At 41.2% G+C, this 24,501-nt stretch overlaps 1 protein-coding gene across 2 annotated transcripts in view; it reads left to right on the forward strand.

The window, feature by feature from the left end:
- The first annotated feature begins 571 nt into the window (after positions 1-571).
- The window catches only part of tpst1 (tyrosylprotein sulfotransferase 1), a 45,822-nt gene continuing 21,892 nt past the window's right edge, over positions 572-24,501 (forward strand). For both annotated transcript variants that reach the window (XM_079166005.1, XM_079166006.1), the window contains exons 1-2: positions 572-744; positions 16,499-17,534. In XM_079166005.1, coding sequence (XP_079022131.1) covers positions 16,678-17,534 — 857 coding nt within the window. In that variant the 5' untranslated portion in view covers positions 572-744; positions 16,499-16,677. The remainder of the gene's footprint in view (positions 745-16,498; positions 17,535-24,501) is intronic.

The following is a 24,501-nucleotide window of genomic DNA, read 5'->3' on the forward strand; positions in this document are numbered from 1 at the left end:
TTAATTATTTGGGAAATTATGGGCAATATCATGGATATAATCATGAACATTCTGTATTAACATGCATGCACTCTTACATTACATATAGGCTACTTTAGATCTGATACTGTACCTACACAGGCCTATCTATTTGCAACCCCACCTAGATGGATCTCTGCTGTTAACGTGTTTGTATTTTTATGATCCATTGTATATATTTTGGGTTTGCACCTCATTATTATTGATATCTTAGACATTTATATTTCACACTTTATATTTGTATATTGTATACTTTGTATTTAGATCATTCGCCTACTGATGTATTGAAAGATATATTCAAATCAATATTTACAGAAGGGATTCATTAAGTTGAATTGATTATTGCCTGCTTGCTGAACATGAAATAGAAGACTTTATGAATGTACTGTGCTTTTAAATCTACGATGGTTCCGCCCTACAACGTGTGGCCAATCAACAGCTCTGACACACAACCCCCTCTCTGAATTATAGACCAATCACAGCTCGTCTTTCAACATCAGTAGAGCAGTCAAGTTGTAGCAGTCTGGTTGGTATCATCTCCAGTCTACCAGCGCAACAAGCCTGTGCATCGTGTGACTGACACAGTAAGTGTACCGTTGTGTACACACAAAATGCCCGGAAAGTGACTCGAGAGGACGGCAGGACTGTCTGGACATTGGCACTAGATTCCGTGAAGGTTTTCTGACCGAAAAGCCCGAGTGTCCTGCGCCGTATCTGCAGCATTAGGTAGGTTTTTTTGGCGCTGTGGTGTTGTTGCAATGTCCTTTAGCCCGGGAGCTACGACAATTAAACGCACATTTTTGTCAGGGTGTTTTGAATTACCGTGTTATGTCAGCTTCTTCACCTCAACATAGCTAATTTCCCTCTTAAATGAGGGTGACACGATTGTTCGTGTTTAACATGTTGGCTATTAAGAATGGATAATAGTATTATGACGGCTTATATAATCTCATATAAATCAACACCATGCCAAATAAATGCATTTAGTCGGGGATGGAACGTCATCTTGACAGAGAGGGCCGTTACATGTCGCACGTAGGGTAAGGGACACATGTGCCCTCATAACAGACTACCGTAACATTAGTTTGGTTACACACCTTGAAGATTAATGAAGACATTTTACGAACGTTAAGAGGCAACACTACCCACTGGACACACGCCTGGTCCACATTGCAGTTCGTATTTCAGTTCAACTCAACTGAAAACCTCTCCTCTGCCCTCAATTCCAAATAAATGGAGCATTTATTACACAATGTAACGCTCACATTTGATGTACATTTGTAGCCGTAGTGGTTTAGAGACGCATGTCGAATTCAACAGACCATAACATAAACGGAACCTTCCATTGACTTTGTTTGAACTATGCTCCTTTTGCTGATGAACGAGACATCTATTAAATGCAGTATTTTAATAGTTTGGTTTGAGGTTAGGTAGGCCCATAACATAAATATCTAATGGAATGTGATAGGGTTGTGTACGTGTTTTGGCCTGTGAGTGCAGCATAGGAAAAAGTGACCAAGCCTCAGTTAATCACATCGGTCTAGCTTATGCTAAGTAGTTTGCACCATATATTAATGTGAGATCCACACTGTGGAACCATGGTTCTTTTCTTGGCCAGGTCCTGTCAAACGCCTCACAAAACCCTATCCTGTTGTGGACTGTACCAGGCTCCATTAGATGCAAAAATCCCATTGAACTTTCAAAATCCTTTTCAGACAGCAGTGTTGTTGTTTTTACCACTGTCTCAGGTTTCTGAGTGAAGTGATTATCGTGCCAGCTTCTTATCCCCCTCCATTGCTTATTGTAGATGTCAGACTAGCAGGAAAATGTAGTAAATAAAGTTCATAAATTGTTCAGTGGATTTAAAAACTAAATTACAATTGACCCTAACCCTAAGCCCCTCTTCCCGTTGTTTTTGTTGCAAGGCCTGTCAAGCTTACTCACCTGGCATGTCAATATTGCTTCTTTAACAATATCAGAGAGAGAGAGAGAATATCAGATTTCTTCCATAATAGTTCTGAAATATCAAAGAGATGCAGCCAGTGCTACGATGTGCTTTGAGAGGTACATTCACAGTATAATTTGTCGGCGGTCTTTTGAATAACGAGGCCATTATAATCTATGGCAAAGCTGAAAGCTCACCGGTCCCAATGCAAGCTTCAGACACAGCCTGTCCTGACAACTTATGAAGGACAAACGACAAACCTATGCAGGAACAACAAAGTTCCTGCCCAGCAGAATAAGTCAATATGTTTCTTAAGTTATGACTACCTTTAGCTTTCATTATCTAAAATAAAACAAAATGATCCCGTTTTTCCATTTGTTTATTAAAGTGCTACAGGATTTTGCTCGCCCACCGCTTGATCCAAAAACTGGATTAATTAATAATTAACTGTCTTTTTTTGCTAACGTGTTATGCTAGCTAATGTTATCAGCATTTTACCTTTGAGCAAACAAAGTTTTTTTTGTTGATCTTCTATCGATTCAGCGGGAGAGGTCTTCCACGCTGTTTAGTCCGTAACTGTTACCTCTCCTCATCCATCTTTAGGCTTTGGGAAGGAGAAAACACTCTCCTCTAAACTTTGAGGGGCTGAGCCAGGGTCAATTGTAGCACGCAGGCCTACAAGGGTGAAGGTTTATAAAAATACTTTGTAGCAGCCTTTACTATAACAGTTTCCAGTGGCCAGCTAGGGGCATAGACTTCTGGAGCACATCTGCTGCGTGCAGGTGGTCTGGAGGGAAAATCCGTCTGAATTCAGTGTGCTCCTCCTTGCTGGCTGCCCTTAGCGGGTCAGCTTCCACAGCTGCAGAGCTGGATCAGTTGGACTCAAGCTTACTTATACTCTCATTTCCTTTTCTGAAAAGAACACCCACTGCTGCATCACAATCACTACATTCAGTCCAGCGGCTGTCTGACCGCTAAGCCCAGCCAGGGTTTCAGCTGCAGAGCAGGGCCCATATTTCTGAAGTTTATGTAAATGTCGCTTGCTGCTTCAGGACTTACTGATGTGGGGGCCCACATTCATTAAACCTCCCTGAATAGGAGTGCTGATGGCCAAAGACATCGGTAGATCTCCTGCAGAACGTCTTGTCACAGTGGAACACTTGAGTGATGGACCGCAGATTGTTTACTGATTGTGAGTGAGGACAGAGTCTTCAAATGACCCTTTGCTAAGCCCCTTCCTAGAATGGCCACTGTCCAATCCTTCATTTCCAATCATAACAAGGCGTAGGAGGCCTGTCAAGCTTTCTTGCAGTTTGTATGGAACCTGCAAGTCCGACAGCAGATATCCTCCAAATTCAGATGTTGTACGTCCCGAAAGCCAAACCCCGGAAGAGCAGAGGTGTTGGATATGGGTTAAACAGTGTGGAAGACCTCCCTCAAAGCTGTCCATCAAAGATCAACAGAAACTTTGTTTGCTCCAAGTGAAGATGCTGATAACGTTAGCTAGCTTAACACTTCAGACGGTTGAATATTTCTTGTTATCCAGTGTATGGATCACACCCTTGATGTTCGAGATCTATCTTGAAACAAATGGAAAAGCGCAATGATTTAGCTTTATATTTGATATTGAGAGCTACAGGGAGTCATAACCTAGATGTTAACTCAGCTTAAAAAAACTATATATTTACTCATCCTGTTGTGCAGGAACATTGTTGTTCCTGTATATGTTTGTCTTTCACGTGAGTTGACAAGACTCTTGCATTGGGACCCAAGAGCGTTTCCCTCCATTTCAATGACCTCTTCATTCACAACCCTCTGCTCCGTAATGAATATTGTACTCTTCTCAACTCTGAACTATTATTCCAGAAATCTGCTACTATCTCATTTTTAATAACTCTCACTGATATGGTTGAAAACGTCATATTGCCATGCCTGATTTGTAAGCTTGACACTCCTGGCAACAGTAACCAAGGGGAGGGGCTTAGCAAAGGGTCAATTGTGCTTATGTAGTTGTCTGCATCTGCGTTGTGGGGGTTCACATGTATGCCCGTCACCATGAAGGGAGATCCATACTGATCACGGGTCATCTATGGTTTGTTACACCATGAAGTATAACTGCTTGCAAGCAAAGCTCAATGTTTTCTATGTTTCAATCCAAATAGCGCGTGTGTGTGTAAGCAAACGTTTCATCTCATTATTTCACCACTAACATTCAGTGGGCTAGTTTCCTGTAACGGGAAAGCATTGCCAACATTGAAACATGGTGAAACACATTGCACAAACTTCATCACAAAATAATTGGTTGATTGACAGAAAAAAATATCAACTATTTTCAAAGTAGAATAATTAATGCAATTTAAAAAGAATAAAGAGCCACTTTGGTTCCAACTCCTCCAAAGTGATGATTTGCACCATGTTTTGTCATTGTAATATTTTGAGTTGATGGACTTTATATCATGGAATCATTTGTTTTCCCAGAAATGTAAAAATAAATGCTTCTGAGGGGGTACAGCACTGGCAAGGCAACTCCATGGCATAATTTCAACAATCCCAACGGCAATGTGAGCTGTCAAAAACTCTAAACGTTATATTTTTACTTTATTATGGTCATCTACAGTGGTTATTTGCAGATAACATGCAATTCAAATAGATTGGAAATAAACGTTTGTATTTTTATTTCAATACTTTTAAATATGTATTATAAGCTGCTTAGAGCTAGTGTTAGGAAGTTAGCCAGGTGATAATTCCCTTAATATATCTATTTCATGTTGCTGTCAAAACACCATCTTAAACAAGTGGAGTTCTTCAAGTTGAACACATCATGATACTGTTATGATATCCTTTGTTCAATACTCGTTTTTACTGAGTAGAGCTTGAACGCGTTATGGTTAGCTGTTTAGCTCCGTGCCATTGGCACACAAGCCGGTCACTGTGACTCCTCTGAGCAGCATGCATAGGAATAAATTTGAGTCAAACTACTGTCTGATCAAGTTAGTTGTTCCAAATGTTTGTAAGGTTGTTCCTCCATGGCCTTTGAGTTGTGACAAAGGTCTTCTTCGCTGTGTGGCTGTGAAGTTACAGTGTGTGCAGATATAAAACTATCATGAGTGTCTAAATGAGGCCGGCTAAAAATCTGAAATGTGAAACTGATTGGCCAGTCATCGGCCATGGCTAATCAGCAAAAAACTGGCCCGTTTCAATTAGCAGCCGATCAATCGGTGCAGTCTGCTCTAGCGGTCAGCACAGTGTAGTCAAAATTCATTCCGTAGGGCAAATTCATACTGATGTACTTTCTGTACATGTTATATCGTCCACCCCTAATTGACAGATTCATCTTTGCACTTCCTGAACGTGGGACATCCTGCTCACGAGGAAGATGGCATTCCGTGCGTGGTGTGTGTCGCTTGAAATGACTTAATGCAAATTTTGTACCACTTCCTGTGTCCACTATTTGGCTCTAGAGAAGCCACTAATTATTACTCTAATTATATGTCATGTGTAGTCTAGCTAACTTCCTGTTTTCAGCAGGTAGCTGCACTTTCGTGCTCGGTCCTTCATAATAATCTCTACAAAAACTATAAATTCCTTGCATGTTCAGTGCCAAGCACAATTTGGCCTTTGAACAAAAACAATGGGTACCTCGCACGTTCAGTGCCAGGTAGCGTTCAGCCCTGGGCCAACCAAAAAACTAAATATTATGAAGGAGCAGTGCAGTGGGGAGGTTTGTTTACTGCAGATACATTGAAATAGGTATTGCCCCATAAATAACAAGCTTTACAGAAATGACGACTAGGTTTGAGGTTATTAGTCCTCATTACCTTTATGTTTATCCACCAAAGAGAACTGACAGTATCTTGGTCGCAATTCTTAAACGATACAAATCAAATCTGAAGGATTGTTGCAGAATGTTATGTTTACATTAAAAAAAACTACAATCAGCTGATATGTATTGATATCAGCTTTTTTCCCCAAATATTGATATCAGTATAGGCCTCAAAAATCCAGTTTTGGTTGGCTTCATGGCAATAACAATATTAAGCATGATACATATACAGCTTTATTTAATATTTTAGGATTACTATTGTTATATTGCATAATTTGAATAGTTGCATAGTTTGTAATTACAATTAGGGCTGGTGCAATTCTTTGACATAATCAACGTCATTGATTATAAAACCACTTAGATATGCTACGTGCTTCACAAGAATGGCTGTGCCCAGTGAAAGCATTCAAGCTGCAGTCCTCTAAAGGGTGAGAGTATTTTAGACAGAGAACTAACAATGTGGTGCTCTGTATACTCTGCAATCTGGATATGGCTTATCACAGCAGTATAACTGTGGACCCCCCCCAAAGAAACATGATATATTACAATTATAACTGTGTGGAACGTGTTTCTGTTGTTAGTAGTTACTTAAAATGTATTTCCTAAATGTGTCTTCATAGCCACCATGTTAAACGTGATGTCTGCACCACTGCTGTTATGGTAACGTTACACAATGTGTCATTCAGCGCTGATATTGGGCCGCTTTATATTTTCTGTTAACATTAACGGCCATGTACGAGTGAGAAAATAACTTATGCTAACCTTACAGACTGTTGCTATAGCTTGTGACTGTTGTTACAGTCTGTTAATTGTTTCTGTTATTTTCCTTGCCCCACACTAACACACAAATACATTATCAAGAGAAGAAGCATACAATTGGGACTACAGATGAAAAATAGCCTCTTGGCTAACTCTGGTGCATTTACAGCAATGTTTTTATAAATGTGCACTATCCCTTATCAAATAAACCAATATATAAAAAGATTGAATAAAATATTTAAATATTGGTGAGATATTTTTCTTTTGATAGATAATGGATACATTTGTCGTTAAAATAATTGACTACTGGAAAAAAATTATTATTCGATAAAATAATTATTAGTAGCAGCCCAAAATACAAAAGTGTAGAAGCTTGATATTGTTGAGAAAATACATCTCACATTTTGCTGACCACTTTCCAAAACGTATTGTAGTGCTATACTCTATCTATCTATCTATATATATATATATATATATATATACACATACATACATACATACATACATACATACATACATACATACATACATACATACATACATACATAAAAAAACAAATATATATTTATTTTTTTAATGTTTTTCCTGCCTTCTATGCAGCCACTGCTTCACATTAATTTTACTATAGTGTGAAAAAGAACATCCAGACAGTCAAAACTTTTTTTATTTGGGTAATCTACCAGGGGGAATTTCTTTTTTGTTTTATTTCAATCTTACCATACAATAACAGCTCTCACAGCACATACAAACTATGTTCATTTTGATAGAATACCTACCTAAGCAAGTTTTATATCCCAGATTCCATTCATATAATATTAAAATGTGAGAAATAACTGTCTCCCTGGACAACAGGAAAACATTCTGTATGATTTAGAATAATCAGCAGTGAAGACTGTAGGATTTATTGTAAATACTGTAGGCTACAAACAACCTCGAATCAGAATAAAAACAGTCTCCAGAGCAACACTCCTACACTGAGGATCCATGGCAGCCCAGATTGTGTCTGACTGTCTTTCAAACTGTATTCCTACTACTAAAGTACACAGTAACAAACTTCCACACTGTCTAGTCATTGGCAGATTTACTCCACTGTGTTTCTCAGCCGGTCACTTTACTGATTAGTGATTACATGAGTACATATCTGCTGGATTCTCAACTGCAACGCAAAGGAGAAGTTGATTTGCCTGAGTGTTGCATTACTTTATATATTGAAACAAACATATTCCAATCCATGCTGCTGTGTTGTAAAGTGTGACCACTTCCTATGTGAACTGGATGTGTACTCTAGTAAGACATGGGCTGACATTTATGCACAGTGAGTAGTTTTCGAGTGGGCGAGTGACAGTTTAACAAATTCACAATAGAGGAAGCAGGATGGTTCTGCAGAGGCAGTTTGGTGACACATTGCACATCTGCAGCCTTGTAAGGTCAAAGAGAAATCAAGCAGGAAGGCTTCAGTCCACTGGACCTTCAGATTTACATTACATTACAGTCATTTAGCAGACGCTTTTATCCAAAGCGACTTACAATAAGTGTATTCAACATCGGTATTCAAGAGAACTACTAGTCACCAGAAGTCATAAGTACATCTCCTTTGTTAAACAAGCATGTAAGAGCATAAACCAGAGCAAATGTACAGTGCAGACAGATCACATCTGCCATCAGCAAGTAAATGAACCAGTAGACCAACATGCTTCACCCGTTCTAAATGTTCTCCACATCCCTAGTCGCTTTGTCTCATAATTGTAAGCTGCTGGTTACTGTCCTTGTTTTGTTAGAAGAACACTTGACGGTTGTCGTCCTCGTGGGATTTGAGAGAGTTGCCTATGGGTGTGCATTATCACGCTGGCACGCACAACTGAGAGGCTCTTGTCGGAGGCAGAACTTGAAACTATGCAGCTAATGGTTTTTGCAAATGCTGACCTTTCAACTAAGCAAACAAACCCACTGATGTTCCTACCTCTTCAAATGGGACTGCCTGTAATGTGATATCAGAGTTCAGTTTAAGACGTGTTGGTTACCCACACTCGTGAACAATGAATGAACTTGTGGGGTTTCTTGGTCACAAGTCAGAGCAGGGCAATTCCTTAATGTCCTTGATGGTTCTGAACAAGGTAATCTCAGTAAAACAACCAATCCTTATGTTAATCAACCATTGAGTCTTTAGCCCTTCCTCATATTTAGCTTGTGCATGGTTGGTGGATATAGTACAACTCAAATAAGACCATTTCTACATGCTTCAGTGATTGAACAAGCATTAAAGGACATGAATCTTTGTCTCGGCTTTATTTGCACATTATCCATTGTGAACATGAAGACCAGGTCCCTGTAGGTGCTAAAGAGCGTGACAGGTGCGTAATCAAATAACATCCCCTGGGAACCCAAGGTTGACACAAGGTTTCTAATAACGGAGGAGGACGACTAATGTGTTTGCCCTTATCCCTGATTTATTTGCTGTGTGATCCCTGCAGATAGTGCTTGGATGCAGCTAAACAGTAGCCTTGTATAAGCAGACAATCGCACCTTTGGATTAGTTTGCACCTGCCGGCAGAATCACGACTTTAATCCAACAGCAATGAGTTTCTCTTGCCTGGAGCATAGACTGTTATAAATGGATATACTCACCGTGATGTCACTCATTGATTTGTTGACTTTGTTGTTGTTGTTTTGAAGATTTGGGTTTGGCATTTTGACTGTCGCCATCTTGGTTTTCTGCAACCAGAAGAAGCATACCCTGCTTTATGGTCTATTTTACTCTAAATGGACCATCATTTACTAAATGAACATCATGCTGTATTGAAGAAGACTTGAAACTAGAGATTGAGACCATAAACTCATGTTTACTGAGGTAATAAATCAAGTGAGAAGTAGTCATTTTCTCATAGACGTCTATACAATCACACTTCTTTTTGCATCACAGGAGTCTCCCCTTGCTGGCTATTAGAAAAAATGCAAGTTTAAGTGTCTTTTTCTGCCAGAAAAGCAGCCGCAAGTCACTGGGAAGCGTTTCAACTAAAAAGTGCTGCAAGTGCTTCTTTTTGTTTCTCACAATATCTTGAGAAACATATCTGCACTCTAACCACCATTATATGATCGACTAGCACCACTCTTTGCCTTGTACTATCTATTATCCATACTATCTAATTTTTGACATTGTTTTTTCACCATGAGCACCAAGCGGAGGATGTCTGCTGCATACTTTCTATGGATCAGCTTGTCACTGCTTAATCTTACAGCCGTAACGTTAGAGCAAGTCGTACGGTAACAAAAGTACAACTCTGTGTTCACCCGCTCTGCTCCTACAAATGGGTGTTTCGGTACACTATCACGTGTCTGTCTGAAATATAGAGTTTAGGATCGAAAAACTCAAGCTTCTCCTCCATTTACTAACAGTGACGTCATCAGAGCTTTTCTGAATGGTTCATAGACCTTTTACTTGAAGTGCTTGGAGCGGCCGCACAAAAACGCTGGGTCCAGCGTCTTTTCTCTTATGCGTCTGCATAAGCTCTCTCCTCATTGAGAACAATTAGAAAAAGGTGCTATGTGGACACAGGCCCTAAGGCACTTCCGATGTGGCTTCAATTTTCAGAACCAGAGGTGGCCTACTGGCCTGGAGAGAGCCATCTATTATCCCTGTAATACAGTCCAGCTGGAGGTTGATTGGGTTTGTTCATAGCATGTGATTTATGACAGCCTGAAGGGGCAAAGGTTGTGGACAGGGTAATGGCCACAGTCCAGCTGATTGATCCCGGAGTGGTGTGGACGTTCAGGAATGTACCAGATCAAAGATCAGATTAGAGACTTGATGAAGGATGGACAGCTTATCAGTATGAGGATGGCTGTTAGAGACCAAGGCTGCACAAGCAGGACCTCTGTGATGACTTCTGTTTCTATGGAACATTGTAATTTATGTAGTGTGGGGGGGGAAATGGATACAGCATAGTATGTGGCTCAGCCCCCGACATTTAGTTCATTTTGAATCCCTCCACTCTTCCATAAGAGGTGACGGAAGCAACAAACTGACTCTGCTCACTTCCTGACAGTGTTATGACAGATTGCTCATACATGCCAGACGGAGTGATCATTCATCAACTGGAACAGAAGAAACCCTTTAACCTGGCTTGCATTCTTATCAAGCAATTCATTTCAGAGCAAGAGGAAACTCTGTAGAATCCTGCTGTTACTTTTCTTTTCAGTATCTCACACCAGAGCTTCATGAGGTAAAGAGTTATTAAGTGTTGATGTGGTTTGGTTTCACCGTTGCTCCATGGAGAGCAGCCTCAGCCTCCACGGCTTCCCCTAACGGATCAATGGAAAAAAAAATCCTGCAAGTAGGATACAATATCAATAACAGGAGAGAAGAGCCTCAATTCATTTAACACAAACACATTTCAGCCCCAGTGCAAGACGTAACACGACACTGTTCTGAGTCCACCACACGTACAGAGGAGAGAGACACAGAGGGTTTATGCAAAATCTCATTAATGCTCTTTGTCATCTTATGGTCTGTATTGTGGTATCGCCCAACCCTACTTGTTCACTGTTGATAGACATTTCTACACTATCACTGTCGGTTTACATCAGTCACCTGTGTTGGTGAAGATTGAAATTCTGAAATGATCACCACCTTCAGTATTTCTTTATTATCCTTTTTTGTGTTGATTAAGCAGAGGGCTGTAATGTTTGATTTACCTTCATTGGCCTGTGGTAATACCAATGACTCATCTGATGTATTTCTCACATTCCACCTCTTTGTTTCTCACTTTTCATCACTTTATTTCTCACAAACAGTTACTCTCCTGCTTTGCTTCCTTTCATTTAAAGATGATTGTAGTTTATTTAGTATCTTCTGATCATTTTTTGTCTTGTTTTGGACTGTTTTGGCATGGTCTTCCTTGAAAATAAATGTTGGATCTCAGTGAGACTTGACCTAAATTGCACTCAGCCTGACAGATTTATTGTATCTAACTGCAAAAGTGAATCAGATGGTGGACTTCCCCTTTAGGGCAGCAGCCTTGAGGAACCGGCATGCCTCTCTTGTTCTCCCACTAATAGACTAAACGTGTTGGCAGCACATTTATGACTTCCCTCCCTTTAACACTGAATCACCAAGGAGAAGTCATAGAGATGTGAGAATAGGTATGTGGGCTGAAAGAAAAGGCAAAGCCCTACGATGATAAACAGTATCAGATGCTACACTGTATGATCCTTTGTACAGTCTTTACACATTCTTAAATGTTTCAGTCACAGTGCAGAGGGAACACTTAGAGCGTTTCTCTGCAGCTTAGTCTTGCATGAGCTCCCTCTCACAGGGAGGCTAATGCAAGGAATTAGCTGTACTGTTTTGTTGTGAAATTCTCTTCCCTTGTATAACTAAGAGTTAACAGTTGAACATGTTTGCTTAATAGCAACAACAGCCACTTGGCTCATTAGGTGCGAGTCACGCACTGAGAAGAAGTTGAAGCAGGGGAAACAGATGGTAGGGTGATGCATTGGCCTTGTCTGTCCAATCTGGCAAAACAGATTCATACATACAGTACACAATATATGGTTCAGTCAGTTATGTGGATTCATCTTTTCAAGAACCCAAAATAGATTGAAACTGATTTTGCTGGGATTCAATTTTAATGAATGGACCAAAATGATGCCGAAATAACAACATGGCAATGCCGATTTAAAAAAACAAAACGTCTGATTTCATGCTTTGTCAGCTCTGTACGCAAGACTACAATCAAGCTTTTTTTTTTAGTACTTGTTTTCTGAATGGAGTCGGATCAAAAAACAGATCAGCACCAAAGAAAAAAGGGAGCAAATAACCTTTCGAGATCCCTGATCATGTTTTTTTGCCGCTGATACTAATTGCAGATCCTTGATAGTGGTAGATACAGATCTCTCTGTGGTTTGATCATAGCAGCTGGTCTACATGGTGCCAGGCTTTTTTGCCACCGTCCCAAAAATCATTTCAACCACTCAGTCAGTAAACCATCAAAAATTCTAAATGTTCTCCTTTTATTTTGTCATTTATAGTGTTTTTCATAAAGGCACACTTCAAATTATTAGGAAGATTTACGAGATCACATGTTAACGTTATAATTTACCTTTGCCCAATACTCATTTTCACTGAACAGAGCCTGAACGCATCATAATGTAACCGAACGGAACCTTTGTTTGTAGTCTATTAGCGTTACCAGCTCTCCTCCGGTTAATTTAAACACAGACTGGTTGATTACAATGTAACATTATCAGAGACTACAAAAACATACATGATGTCCTGATCACATATTTTACTGAATATTGGTGGATAAGCATGTCAGTAAAACTTTATTTCACACTGTGATGGTTAACGTTAAACTGTGAGAGGTGATCCGTACGGATCACCAACGATCCGTTACACCACTAATAGAGGCGTTATTGTGTGGACCATAGAAAGTCTATCTATAGTTTTGTCCAGTCTCTGTACAAATATGTGGTACTATTTATTTTAGAGTTCTGGGTGTCCACAGACGTTTACTATACTGTTTCCCTCATTCTGTGATCAAGAACATCAGGTCGACAGTGATGACTAAATGAGAATTGGGCTTCTTGTGCGTTTTAGCTCACGCACCTTTTACGTCTTGACCCAAATGAAGAAAGAGTGTAGACGCTGTTGGACCAGTATTGTAACACATGGACCGTGAGCAATCTAGAGATTTAGCATCTGTCACCTATTTTCCTCAGCAAAATTAGACAGTGAAAAATGGTCTGTTAACGGAACAAAGTCTATAGTTAAAGCGTCATCAGTGAAAGCAAAGAAAATGAAGGCATCTTCGTCATTCTGTTGAGGTCTGTCCAGACGAATATGCATCCAAACGTTCCCTCAAACACCATCTGCTTCACTGGGTTCATTGCTCTGATGTGATGAACAGCAGCCTGTCGCACAGTATTGCTGAAGTCGCTGTTGTGGCACTGCTGCAGAACAATGCTGACAGAGCTTGTGAACCATCATACTCATGATGACGTGGAGCATGCGTAAATAGACAGATGTGAGAATAGGTATGTGGGCTGAAAGAAAAGGCAAAGCCTCAAAAAATGCAGATTATAAAGCTCTAAACCTATTTTAATTTTAAATATCAAATTTAGAGGGGTTTTGTAGCCTTTTTGGAGCTATGTTTTTTGATAGCAGGTAACTGGATTGTGAGGCTAAAACCGTTTTATTTACCAAGACCATTCAACTAAAGCTTTTCTTTAATAGTCTTTGTAGTGAAAAACTTTCCTGCCCCCCCCCCCCAGTACTAGCGCTAGAAAGAGTCACAGCTTTGCATAATGCTCAACAGCTTTTTTGGTTGGAGATATGTCACAATCGCTAAAACTGCTCTTCCTGCATCTGTTTATGGCTAGCTGTAGGAGTGGAACGTGGATGTGTGCAATAGCTGGAGTCATTTTGACACCAAACATGCATGAAGTACATCTTGGGGTAAGATGAAACTGACAGTAGCATGTGGGGATCTCACACACACCAAAGAGAACATGTCCCAGTCAGCCCTAATGTTTGGAGACATTAAGGAGGACAGGATTATTGATCAGTACCAGTGACACTTAGACCATACATTTAAATCCACTTGAATCATGATCAATGAATTATACTGCACTAGTGAAATATTCTGCGTCCTGAGGCTTTGTGACTTGGAATAGCATTGTTGGCCTGTCCACCACTTTGGTCCAGACTAGAGCTGCAACAACGAATCGATAAAATCGATAAAAATCGATTATTAAAAGAGTTGGCAACGAATTTCATTATCGATTCGTTGTGTCGCGCGATTATTACGCCACTCAGTGAAGTGCAGTGAGGTTAGTCACTAGTGGCTGGTGAGGCACTGACTATTTCAGAGTCAGATTTACAAATATATGAACCCAATATAGAGCAGCTTAAATCGCCATTCAATTGGCAACTTGCACATTGACTACTGGTTGTTTTTCATATTTCATATCAGCATTCTTTACACACATTGGTAAGGTACATATTTGATTGCACCGGGAGCGTCTGCTCCGCGATCTGTGACCTGCCCCACCAACCTGTTTCAGAAGCGGAGCGCTCGCGGGCGCCACCCGCGAAAATCTGTGTACCAACCACGGATTTATAAAGAGAACAACAAACACAGGTTGAATTGCTGTTGATATGGTCATATTTCCCTGTTTTTTTAGAATTGTTAAAGCTTAGATATTTAATCTTCAACATTTGCAAGGAAAATAGAAGAAGAAGAAAAGTGTAGAAGAAGAGTAACGGCACTACAAGCATGAACCCGACCCGTGGGCTCTCGCGCGCCCCCTCCAGTGAGGCAGAGGTACTGTTTGCTCCCCTCGGTGCTTCTTCACTGCGGTTTCTGTCAGATCAGCAAGACTGAATATGTTCTACACACACGTGAAATACAATACATGACCTATTCTATGGAAAGAAAGGACGTATAATACAAGTGTCTACAAATGTTACAGTGGTGACAAACAATGAGAAAGCGAAAGGCACGGGCTCAACCCAGTTTGTTAGGGATTGCACAATCTGAGGTGAGGCACAGCTCTTCGCTGCCTCACCTCGCGTGTCTCCTCTCTGTTTGAACAGGACATGAGCACATTCAGCAATTTTGACTATAAAAAGGAGGCTCTGCCTCCCCTGCCTTACCTGACCGCACGTCCCTGGTCACCCAATAAGTGTCAGAGATGTTTGAGTGTTCACAGCAGGCCCAGTCGCTTGAATAACGCAGCTAGGAATAATGGAATAGGACTCCGGTTCTATTTTGTAGGTTTTTCTCTGAACTGGGTCCATGATTAAGAGGGACGCATGGTGCATGGCCGTTCTTAGTTGGTGGAGCGATTTGTCTGGTTAATTCCGATAACGAACGAGACTCCGGCATGCTAACTAGTTACGTTCAGCGTTCAGCTTCTTAGAGGGACAAGTGGCGTTCAGCCGCACGAGATTGAGCAACAACAGGTCTGTGATGCCCTGAGATGTCCGGGGCTGCACGCTCGCCACACTGAGTGGATCAGCGTGTGTCTACCCTTCACTGAGAGGTGTGGGTAACCCGCTGAACCCCACTCCTGATATTAGTCCTTTTTTTTTTAAATTATTACTTTCACAGCTCAGGGATGTTCGAGCAACCTGTTTGTGCACTTTCTGAAGATTCTTTGCACTGTGAATTAGCCCTGTCAGTTCTGTTTTTGATTAAAGGGTTGGAAATTAATGCTTTTTAGTTTGTAGTTTTTTTTTATCCGATTCATCGATTAATCGAACAAATAATCGACAGATTAATCGATTATTAAAATAATCGTTAGTTGCAGCCCTAGTCCAGACTAAAACTTAACATTTCTATGTATGTGTGTTGTTGTTGTGTGCGAGTACATATTGTCCTGTCTACAGAATGAGTTTGTGTGTATGCCTATGTCAGAATTAGAGGCTGAATGTTAAATGTCACAGATAATCCTAACCCTGAGAATCAAAGCCAGGGTGATATCTAGCAAGATGAAAATAGAGCTATCCTTGGTTCTATGTCGTTGCTCTCTCGTCAGCAGAGTTTTAGTAATTTATCTTTCAATGGGCATTGAGTTCTGTCTACCAACTCTTCATTAAAATGAATTAGTCTTCCTGGTAGCAACTCCATTGTCATAATTGTTTGAAGCACTTCTGTGTCAAATTTATTTTTCAAAACTCAGCAAAGTAAAATGTAACAGTAATGTTGGCTTGAGATCAAAAGACTGTCAATAAAGAGAATGTGGTGATCACTCTGTAGAATTGTTCTGAGATGCGTTTGATGTGCATGCATTAATGACAGTGGATTGTCATGCTGACTGACATCGATCGTTATTTTAAAATATTGCTTATAAAATGGTACTTTTGATTAGGTTTTGTCGTTAACTTTGCTTGAGGAATATTGCCCTGCTGTATAATCAGAACTAACTTTATTTTGTTTTGTGCAAATATTCAGGCCTCATGGAGCTGGGGACTCAACGGCTGCTGTACACCAGGGAGCTCGATCCATGCCCGGTTCCCAGCAAACTACCATAAAGGGTGGGAACCTTGATTGCCCTTTGGCCCCTTTTTCCCATCCCTCCCCCTAAATTGCCCCAGTGGTGATATTGTCCTCTCCCGCCTGTGGCCTGCAAAATGATTGGCAAGCTGAAACAGAACTTGCTGGTGGCGTGTCTGGTCATCAGCTCGGTCACGGTCTTCTACCTGGGCCGCCATGCCATGGAGTGCCACCATCGCATCGAAGAGCACAGCCAGTTGGGCGGTATCCTGCCTCTGTCAGCCCTGGGAGGCAGCATGCGGACCACCTTACGGACAGGCCAGAATCTTAGCACACCTTTTGTTTACAACAAAGACATGCCACTCATCTTCATCGGCGGAGTGCCCCGCAGTGGGACCACGCTAATGCGAGCCATGCTGGACGCCCACCCTGAAGTGCGCTGTGGCGAAGAAACCCGCGTCATCCCTCGTATCCTGGCCATGAAGCAGATGTGGAGCCGCTCAGGCAGGGAGAAGATGCGCCTGGACGAGGCTGGTGTGACGGATGAGGTGCTGGACGCTGCCATGCAGGCCTTCCTGCTGGAAATCATTGTCAAACATGGAGAGCCCGCCAACTTTCTCTGCAACAAGGACCCTTTTGCTTTGAAGTCGCTCTCCTACCTGGCGAAGATCTTTCCACGTGCCAAGTTTGTACTCATGATTCGTGATGGCCGGGCTTCAGTCCACTCCATGATCTCAAGGAAGGTAACAATCGCCGGCTTTGACCTGGGCAGCTACCGGGACTGCCTGACCAAGTGGAATCGGGCCATAGAGACAATGTACACTCAGTGCCTGGAGGCAGCGGACAAATGCCTACCTGTGCACTACGAACAGTTGGTTCTTCATCCTGAGAAATGGATGAAGACACTGCTGAAATTCCTTGACGTTCCTTGGAATGATGCTGTCCTCCACCACGAGGAGCTCATTGGGAAAGCTGGAGGAGTGTCCCTCTCCAAGTAAGTAATGGTGACAGCTCCTACAACATTTCCTTTGTCCTTTCCCTAGCCCACAAACCAAGCCCTGACGTCTGGTTTGCGGATTTTGAAAGCTACTAGTTATAGCAGGACACCAATGGATCTTCACTGTGTCTTATGTTTTGGTGATAGTTTGAGTCTCGTAGGAAAAATAGGTTGCAGCAGAAAGATAGTGAATCGTCAATGGCTCTGTTTAATTAGATGGAATCTTTAGACTGGCTAGGTCGAGTCAGGTTGAACTTTTACACTTTGTTGTTTACACTGTAATCGTAGTGACACACATTAAAACATCACTCTGGCTATTGTGATTGTGTCTTTGATCCCACTGGTTTGTAGCTTGGGGAGACTTGCCCATATTCTTACATCCAGACACAACTGTTGAATTTCAGAGTAATTACAACAAAAGCCATTGCAATGTTTTTTGAGAATAGATTTTTTTATTCAAGCAGTTCCCTCAAGCTAAAACTCTAACCTCCATTGTCTTCTTCTTGTTCCTTGTTTGTTGTATTATAAGGTTGAGTCCTTGTAAAATGGGGGTCAACGACCCTTGTCTGTACCACTATGCTTCAGGGTCATTTAGGGACTTGGGTACCACCAGTGAGGACACACTGAATCACCACCCATTAGTGTGTCATGCCATCCATGTTGATGCCGATAATGAGCAGCAGCTTTTTACAAGGCGCTTCCTCTACAGCTGCAGATTTATTACATTGTTCATTCCTGACGTAATGGTGGTTAGATAAATAGTTGCTGCTGTGATTTGTGCCAGCCTCACACGCCCCACGTGGTAAGCTGGGTCTCCCATACATCACATTCCCAATGCAGGAGAAATGAGCTTGGACATGCCCATGTCTACTTAGCTTTTAACTACTTGGCCTTGTGGGGGAGAAGTATGGATCTGCTTTTAACTGGAGGAAAGTGACAGGTGGCAGTGTGTCATGTTGTATATCACTTTTTATTAAATATGAGTTTCTGCGGGCCTTCAAATAAGCATGCACCTCTGGCTTTGAAATAAATCCTTCCCATGTTTTGACAAAGCCTCCAGACTTTCCATCATTACATCTCATTTGGAAATGAAACATCCTACAGCTCAGCACAGCGAGGAAGCTAGTCATTAGTGAACACATGAGATTATGTCTGCTCTGCAGTATTGTAAGCAGGTTTTCCTAATGGCCCTGCCTGGTGTCAGAGTTGTTTTGGTTTTAGCCTCTGGAAGTCTTTGAGGAAACGCTGAAGGGTAGCAAACTCATTCCTTGCTTCTGTCTACCCCCCCTCTGTTCCACCCTCATCCTGCCACGTAGCACAGAGCACACATATCCTCTGGGAGGGCTCCACACTCAGTTTTCTACGGATAGCACTGGAGTTCCAACGTTCTCACTGGTTGCAAAAGCGCATATTTATTCAACAGTTTATCAGTGGTGGAATGTAACATTTACTCAAGTAATACTGTATTTAAGTACAATTTTGATGCTACTCTCTACTCCACTACATTTCAGAGAGAAATGGTGTACTTTCTACTTCACTGAAACACACACACAAAACAAAGGGAACGAGGCAATACAAAGACAGTATGCTAAAACAAACGTATAACAAAAAACAGACCAGTAAGAATAATACAAATAAATAAATATGAGATATATATATATATATATATATATATATATATCTCATAACACCCCTACTTTCCGCATCCATGCTATGTTCATAAATAAAAATAATAAATAAATACATTGACCTATATTTTATAAAATGTCAGCATTTTTCAGTACTTTGTTCCTTGAAATGGTCACTGAAAATGTCATATTAGGAAATGAAAGATTGTATTTTATTGATTAAAACAAATCTTGTCATTAGTAGTTTAGGCTAAGTTTATGCTAGGCTAAGTTTATGCTTATAGCTAGTGTAAACGGCTCATAATTCATCTCTAATATCTTTTCATGTTGTTAAAAAGCATCTCCTTCAAACAACTGGATTTATTCAGGTTTCTCACCAACACTATTTTACGAGATCACATGTGAACACATCATAACGTTATAATTTACCTTCACTCAATACTCATTTTCACTGAACAGAGCCTGAACGCATCATAATGTAACCGAACGGAACCTTTGTTTGTAGTCCATTAGTGTTACTAGCTCTCCTCCGGTTAATTTAAACACAGACTGGTTGTTTACAATGTAACATTATCAGAGACTAGAAAAACATACATGATGTCCTGATCACATATTTTACTGAATATTGGTGGACAAGGTTGTCAGTAAAACTTTATTTCACACTGTGATGGTTAACGTTAAACTGTGTCATCATGTGTGAACCGTGAGGGGGATCCGTACGGGTCAAGGATCGACGATGATCCGTTACACCACGAGCCAATATGGATCATCAGTGATCGGTAATTAGTATCGGTGGCAAAAAAACCTGATCAGGGATCTCAAAGTTATTTGCTCTCTTTTGCGCTGATCCAACCTGTGATCCGATCCGTGATTTAAAATAACAAACGTCACTGGCAACAGGTCATATCGGATATCACTGATTAATGTTTATATCTTGAGTCTCTGTAAGCCAGTATCTTTCCTTAGCTAAAGATCTTTTGTGAGGCTAGAAGCTCCACTCTGTAACACTAGGTTTTGTGTCAATAATTTAAGCTTAACAACTTAATAGTTGTTTGGATCAGGTTGCTCTTGAAAAATGAGATAACGGCTCTTATTTCCATGTGTCAGATACATATTCAACCATCCTTTTAGGTAAATACACTGTAAGCATCGGGGCCCAAAAAAATCATAATGGCAGCAATTGATTTTGTTATTTTACAAAAATAAATTACATTGATAAATAATTTCAACCGACCATAAAGGAAATGAATCATCTTGTATCTCTACTTATTTTGTAACCAAGATAAATCCTGTGAACCCGGCTGAAAGATTCCAAAGCTCATCTTAACATACTGTCTGGTGTATTGTGGTTCAGGCCAACATACCAGAGAGACTCCCAAGTGCTCCTCAGCCATGCTGGAACAACACTCGACTGCTACGACTCGATGGCGAGGACTCGTTCAATGTTCAACGCTAGAATGCTACACCACTTGAAATAGAAAAACAAACATGAGGCCAAACTGAACAAAATGTCTAGAGAGAGAGCGAGAGAGAGAGGGCTAGAGCTAGCTCTTTGGGATGCAGATGTGTGGTCATTTAGTGCACACGTCACCCCTCCACAAATTGAATCTGATAAAATATTGATAAATTGGGACCCTAACCGGAGCGCTCTGAGCTGAGCTGCAGAGAGGCATGGAGACACTGCTTTGTCTTGCATGTCTACATCAAAGCTACACTGTTGACAACCACAGTCGGGGACAGAGTCCAAGGGGCTCTCTGATACAACATTGATTTTCAGGCCAAAACAGATTCTCATTGTGGTTAGCAGCCACAGTGTTGGACACATGTAGTCAGGAAAGTAAGTCTATTCTGCATCAATTAGTTAAGCTGCAAGGCTGTCAGCTGTGTCTGCATGGAATACTCTGTCAGGGTTAGTGAGCGTCTGGTCGTGTGTATGTGATGAGTATGAAGTTAGCAGTAACGTACCAGCTTTGAACTTGGCAGTGTGGTATGTGCTCAGTTTATTTGAAGTTAATTGGATGAGACAACTCCTCAACTCCCAGGCCGAGTCCCTGTGTTTCTTGTCCCTGACTGATTAAAGTTAAGAGGGATAGCCCCAAAGTCAGCAGCTACTCTAGCCAGTCCTGCTCCTTCCTGAAGCTCACATGATTAGTTACAGGACATGACGCAGTCTATTTTGGTCTCTGTAGTAAGCTTTTAAAAAATGGCAAAAGCAGAGACTACGCACACAAACTCTTGCTGCAAATCACGAGCTGGACTACGCTGCTCCGCCCAGTTAGGATGAGTTGCGGCTAGCTCTGTAGCGCCGGCACCCGGTGTGTGTACGGAACAGCTGGACCCTCGCGCACACACCAGGCCTGGCTCCTTGGAGCACGTCACTGTGTCTGTGTCCAGCTGTGTTGGCTTCATAGCGAATTAAAGAATTCGCTATGAAGCCAACACCGCTGCTCTTCAGTAGGCGAGAAAGCAGGCATTTCTATTCAGAATCAGTATGTCATCTGAGTGGCTCTTCTGAAAGGCCTTTATAGTGTCCGATACGATAACCAGTTCTAACGATAACTAAGATTAATACCTAGATACCTTAATACATAGCTTTGCTGACATTTTAACATTCTACCTTGTGTTTTCCCGATCAAACAGAGGGTAGTTTGCAGTAGAGGTGTTAATGATTAACCATTGAACCATATGATAAGTTAAACAAAGAAAAAAGAACCCCAGAGGCTAATGACTTAAAGGAGGATAGCTGTAGTCCACTTTAACCTCTTAAACCGCAAGCCTATTTTGAGACCTCTGCTCGAAAATGTCATACCCATACTCAAGAGAGTGTAAATCTCTAACTACAAGGTCTATTTGAATAATTGAAATGGCCTAATAACACAAATAAATGTGAGCTTTGTTAATATGTGTACATATCATTGTATATGTTACTGGTAAATGCTGGACGAATGTTACACACAGCTCAAATTGAAAGAAAAATATTTCGCCTAAAAAGCACTTTTATTAATTTGAAATGATGCAGACGAAGGCCTAAACTCTCCCAAATCATATCACAACATGTCAGCAGTCCTTTTAAAAAAGAAATTGGCTTTGATGGAGTGAAGTATGCCTGGCTCATCTTCATCTGAATTTCAGTTTTACGGGATGTAATTGAACTTAACACAGCCTGTGATCGGCCGATTTGCGCAATTCTCACAGATTTGAACCCGGAAGAGTGTGGGCAGTGTAGTGATACGTTCTTTGAGTTGTTTGACAGAATTTTAAGCCAATAAAATAATCAAACCGTGGTCCGCCCCCTTGGGTCAAACCCATTGGCCAAAACTGAAATTATTACTCATTCGTCATAGAAGCTCGTAGAGACTCAGTTATTTCGAAGAAGGACAGAAAGCTGCTGCAAATGGAGGAAAGGATTAAAAAAATGTTTGGGGCGAGCCAGAAAAACATCTAAAAGGTACGAAGCCTTTCAATTATCATGGGCTGTGTGATGATCTGCGGGAGAATAATTGTAACTTTCTAATGGTTCGAAGTAGAAGAATTCGGAAGCTATGGTTCGGTTTAGTGTGTTGTGCTAGTGCTCCTGGATATGCAGTGTGTGTGTGATAGTGCCGTAGATCGCAGCTGGGATCGATAACGGTGAACATTGCTCGCCTTCTCCTGGCGAAAAATATGTGAAATTGTGGTAGTACTTGAAGTACTTTGTGTATATATGTTTTTGAGTGATTAAAATAGGTTACATGGTCCCTTTTATCAGAATTTCTTCGTCATGTAGGTTTTTTTTAAATATTTGAAAATATCATTTCATTCGTTCTCAGAAGTGATTTGTACTACATGTGTACACTCTGTCGCCCCCCTCTAGCCCCCTCCTAAAGGGGCTCTCGGGTGCAAGAGGCCTCTTGCACCCGAGAGCCCCTGTCAGCCAACCTTCGGTGTGCCTGAGCTGTTGCTAACTTCAGAGCTAAACCCCTTCAGTTTATCCGGCAGCTGTCTGACAGTGGAGATGCAGTAACGTAGCGTGGGTCTAATCACAGGTCTTGAGGAGTTGTAGCAATTATTCGCCGACAAATAAACATACTACTATGTTCACAGCTGTAACGGTACTGCTGATTCCACACCCATCACAAACTCTCTCTTTCAACCAGACACTCGCTTACGTCACATCTTACGAGTACGCTAGGCAGAACCATGCGATGGCATGCAGCCACCGCATGTGACTGCTATGTCTCCTGAACGGTTCAAGTGGGGACCGCCTGTTTTGCGAATATAAAGCAGCTGGTGATAAAATATCAATTTAACTTGTTAATTTAATTGTTGCAATCGGGTGGCGTATTAGGCTCAACTGGCCAACTACAAGACGTCATGGTGACATAAAGTTGTATCTGGTGCAGTTGTATAGGAGTATTGTCATTAGTATGTTTACATGAGCACAGTACCGGTCCCAGATACTGGTATTGGTATCTGAGCATCACTATTAAGTGATGCTAAGTTGAATTAAAATATTTTGTATGTGTAAAAAGCATCGACTGTAAAAAAATACGGCTGTAGTCTCCTTGACGTCACCCATGATGTCTGAAGAACGGCTGTGAAGCTCAAAGTTGGTGGCCATCTTGGCAGTGACGACGCAGCCTAACTTTAAAAACGGGCAAAGAGATGGAGACGAGGCAGGCAGGGTGACGCAGCAGAGGAGACTGTTGGCAACTAGCGACTGGTACCCACCTTTCACTCAAAGCGGCCACGCCCGCCATTATGCATGTTGTAAATTGTTTAATTGATGTGATTTACTTTGACTGTGATTGTATAAAAACAGGAAATGCTTTTACTTTGAAGCCAGGAAGTTGCTTGATACGTGCTTCTTGGCGCTAATGACGAGAATGATAGTGTGGAAAAATGGATATGTCGAGTTTCTGTTCACATGAACAGTTGTTATACTGCAGAGAGAAGTAAAGTGTTCTGTTCAAATCCCAGATGTTTCAGAGTCCTCTTTAGAAGCTCCACTTCACTACAATGCATAACTTCAAGCCTTAATACAATTTAAATGGGTGAGTTAAAGACCCCCATTCAAATGTTTATAATTGTATCGTTAGACTTGCTTGACCATCATCATCTGAATTTTTTCGACAAAGCTTTCCCTGCTAGAAACTAGGCTTTTTTTTGGGATCTCTTGGGTTTTCTATGGAACGGTGCACTCCAACGTGCTCCTCTGACCTGTGGCTCTGTTGTGCTGCATGTACTTCTGAAAAGTCTGGGGAAGCAGCTTTGAGCTGTCTGTGGTGATAAAGTTAACATTTGCATGTATAATGAGCCACACAATAGTGAGATTTACGCCTAATCAGAAGTGTTTT

Source organism: Pholis gunnellus (assembly GCF_910591455.1).
Source record: "Pholis gunnellus genome assembly, chromosome: 9".
In the NCBI taxonomy this organism is placed as follows: Eukaryota; Metazoa; Chordata; class Actinopteri; order Perciformes; family Pholidae; genus Pholis; species Pholis gunnellus.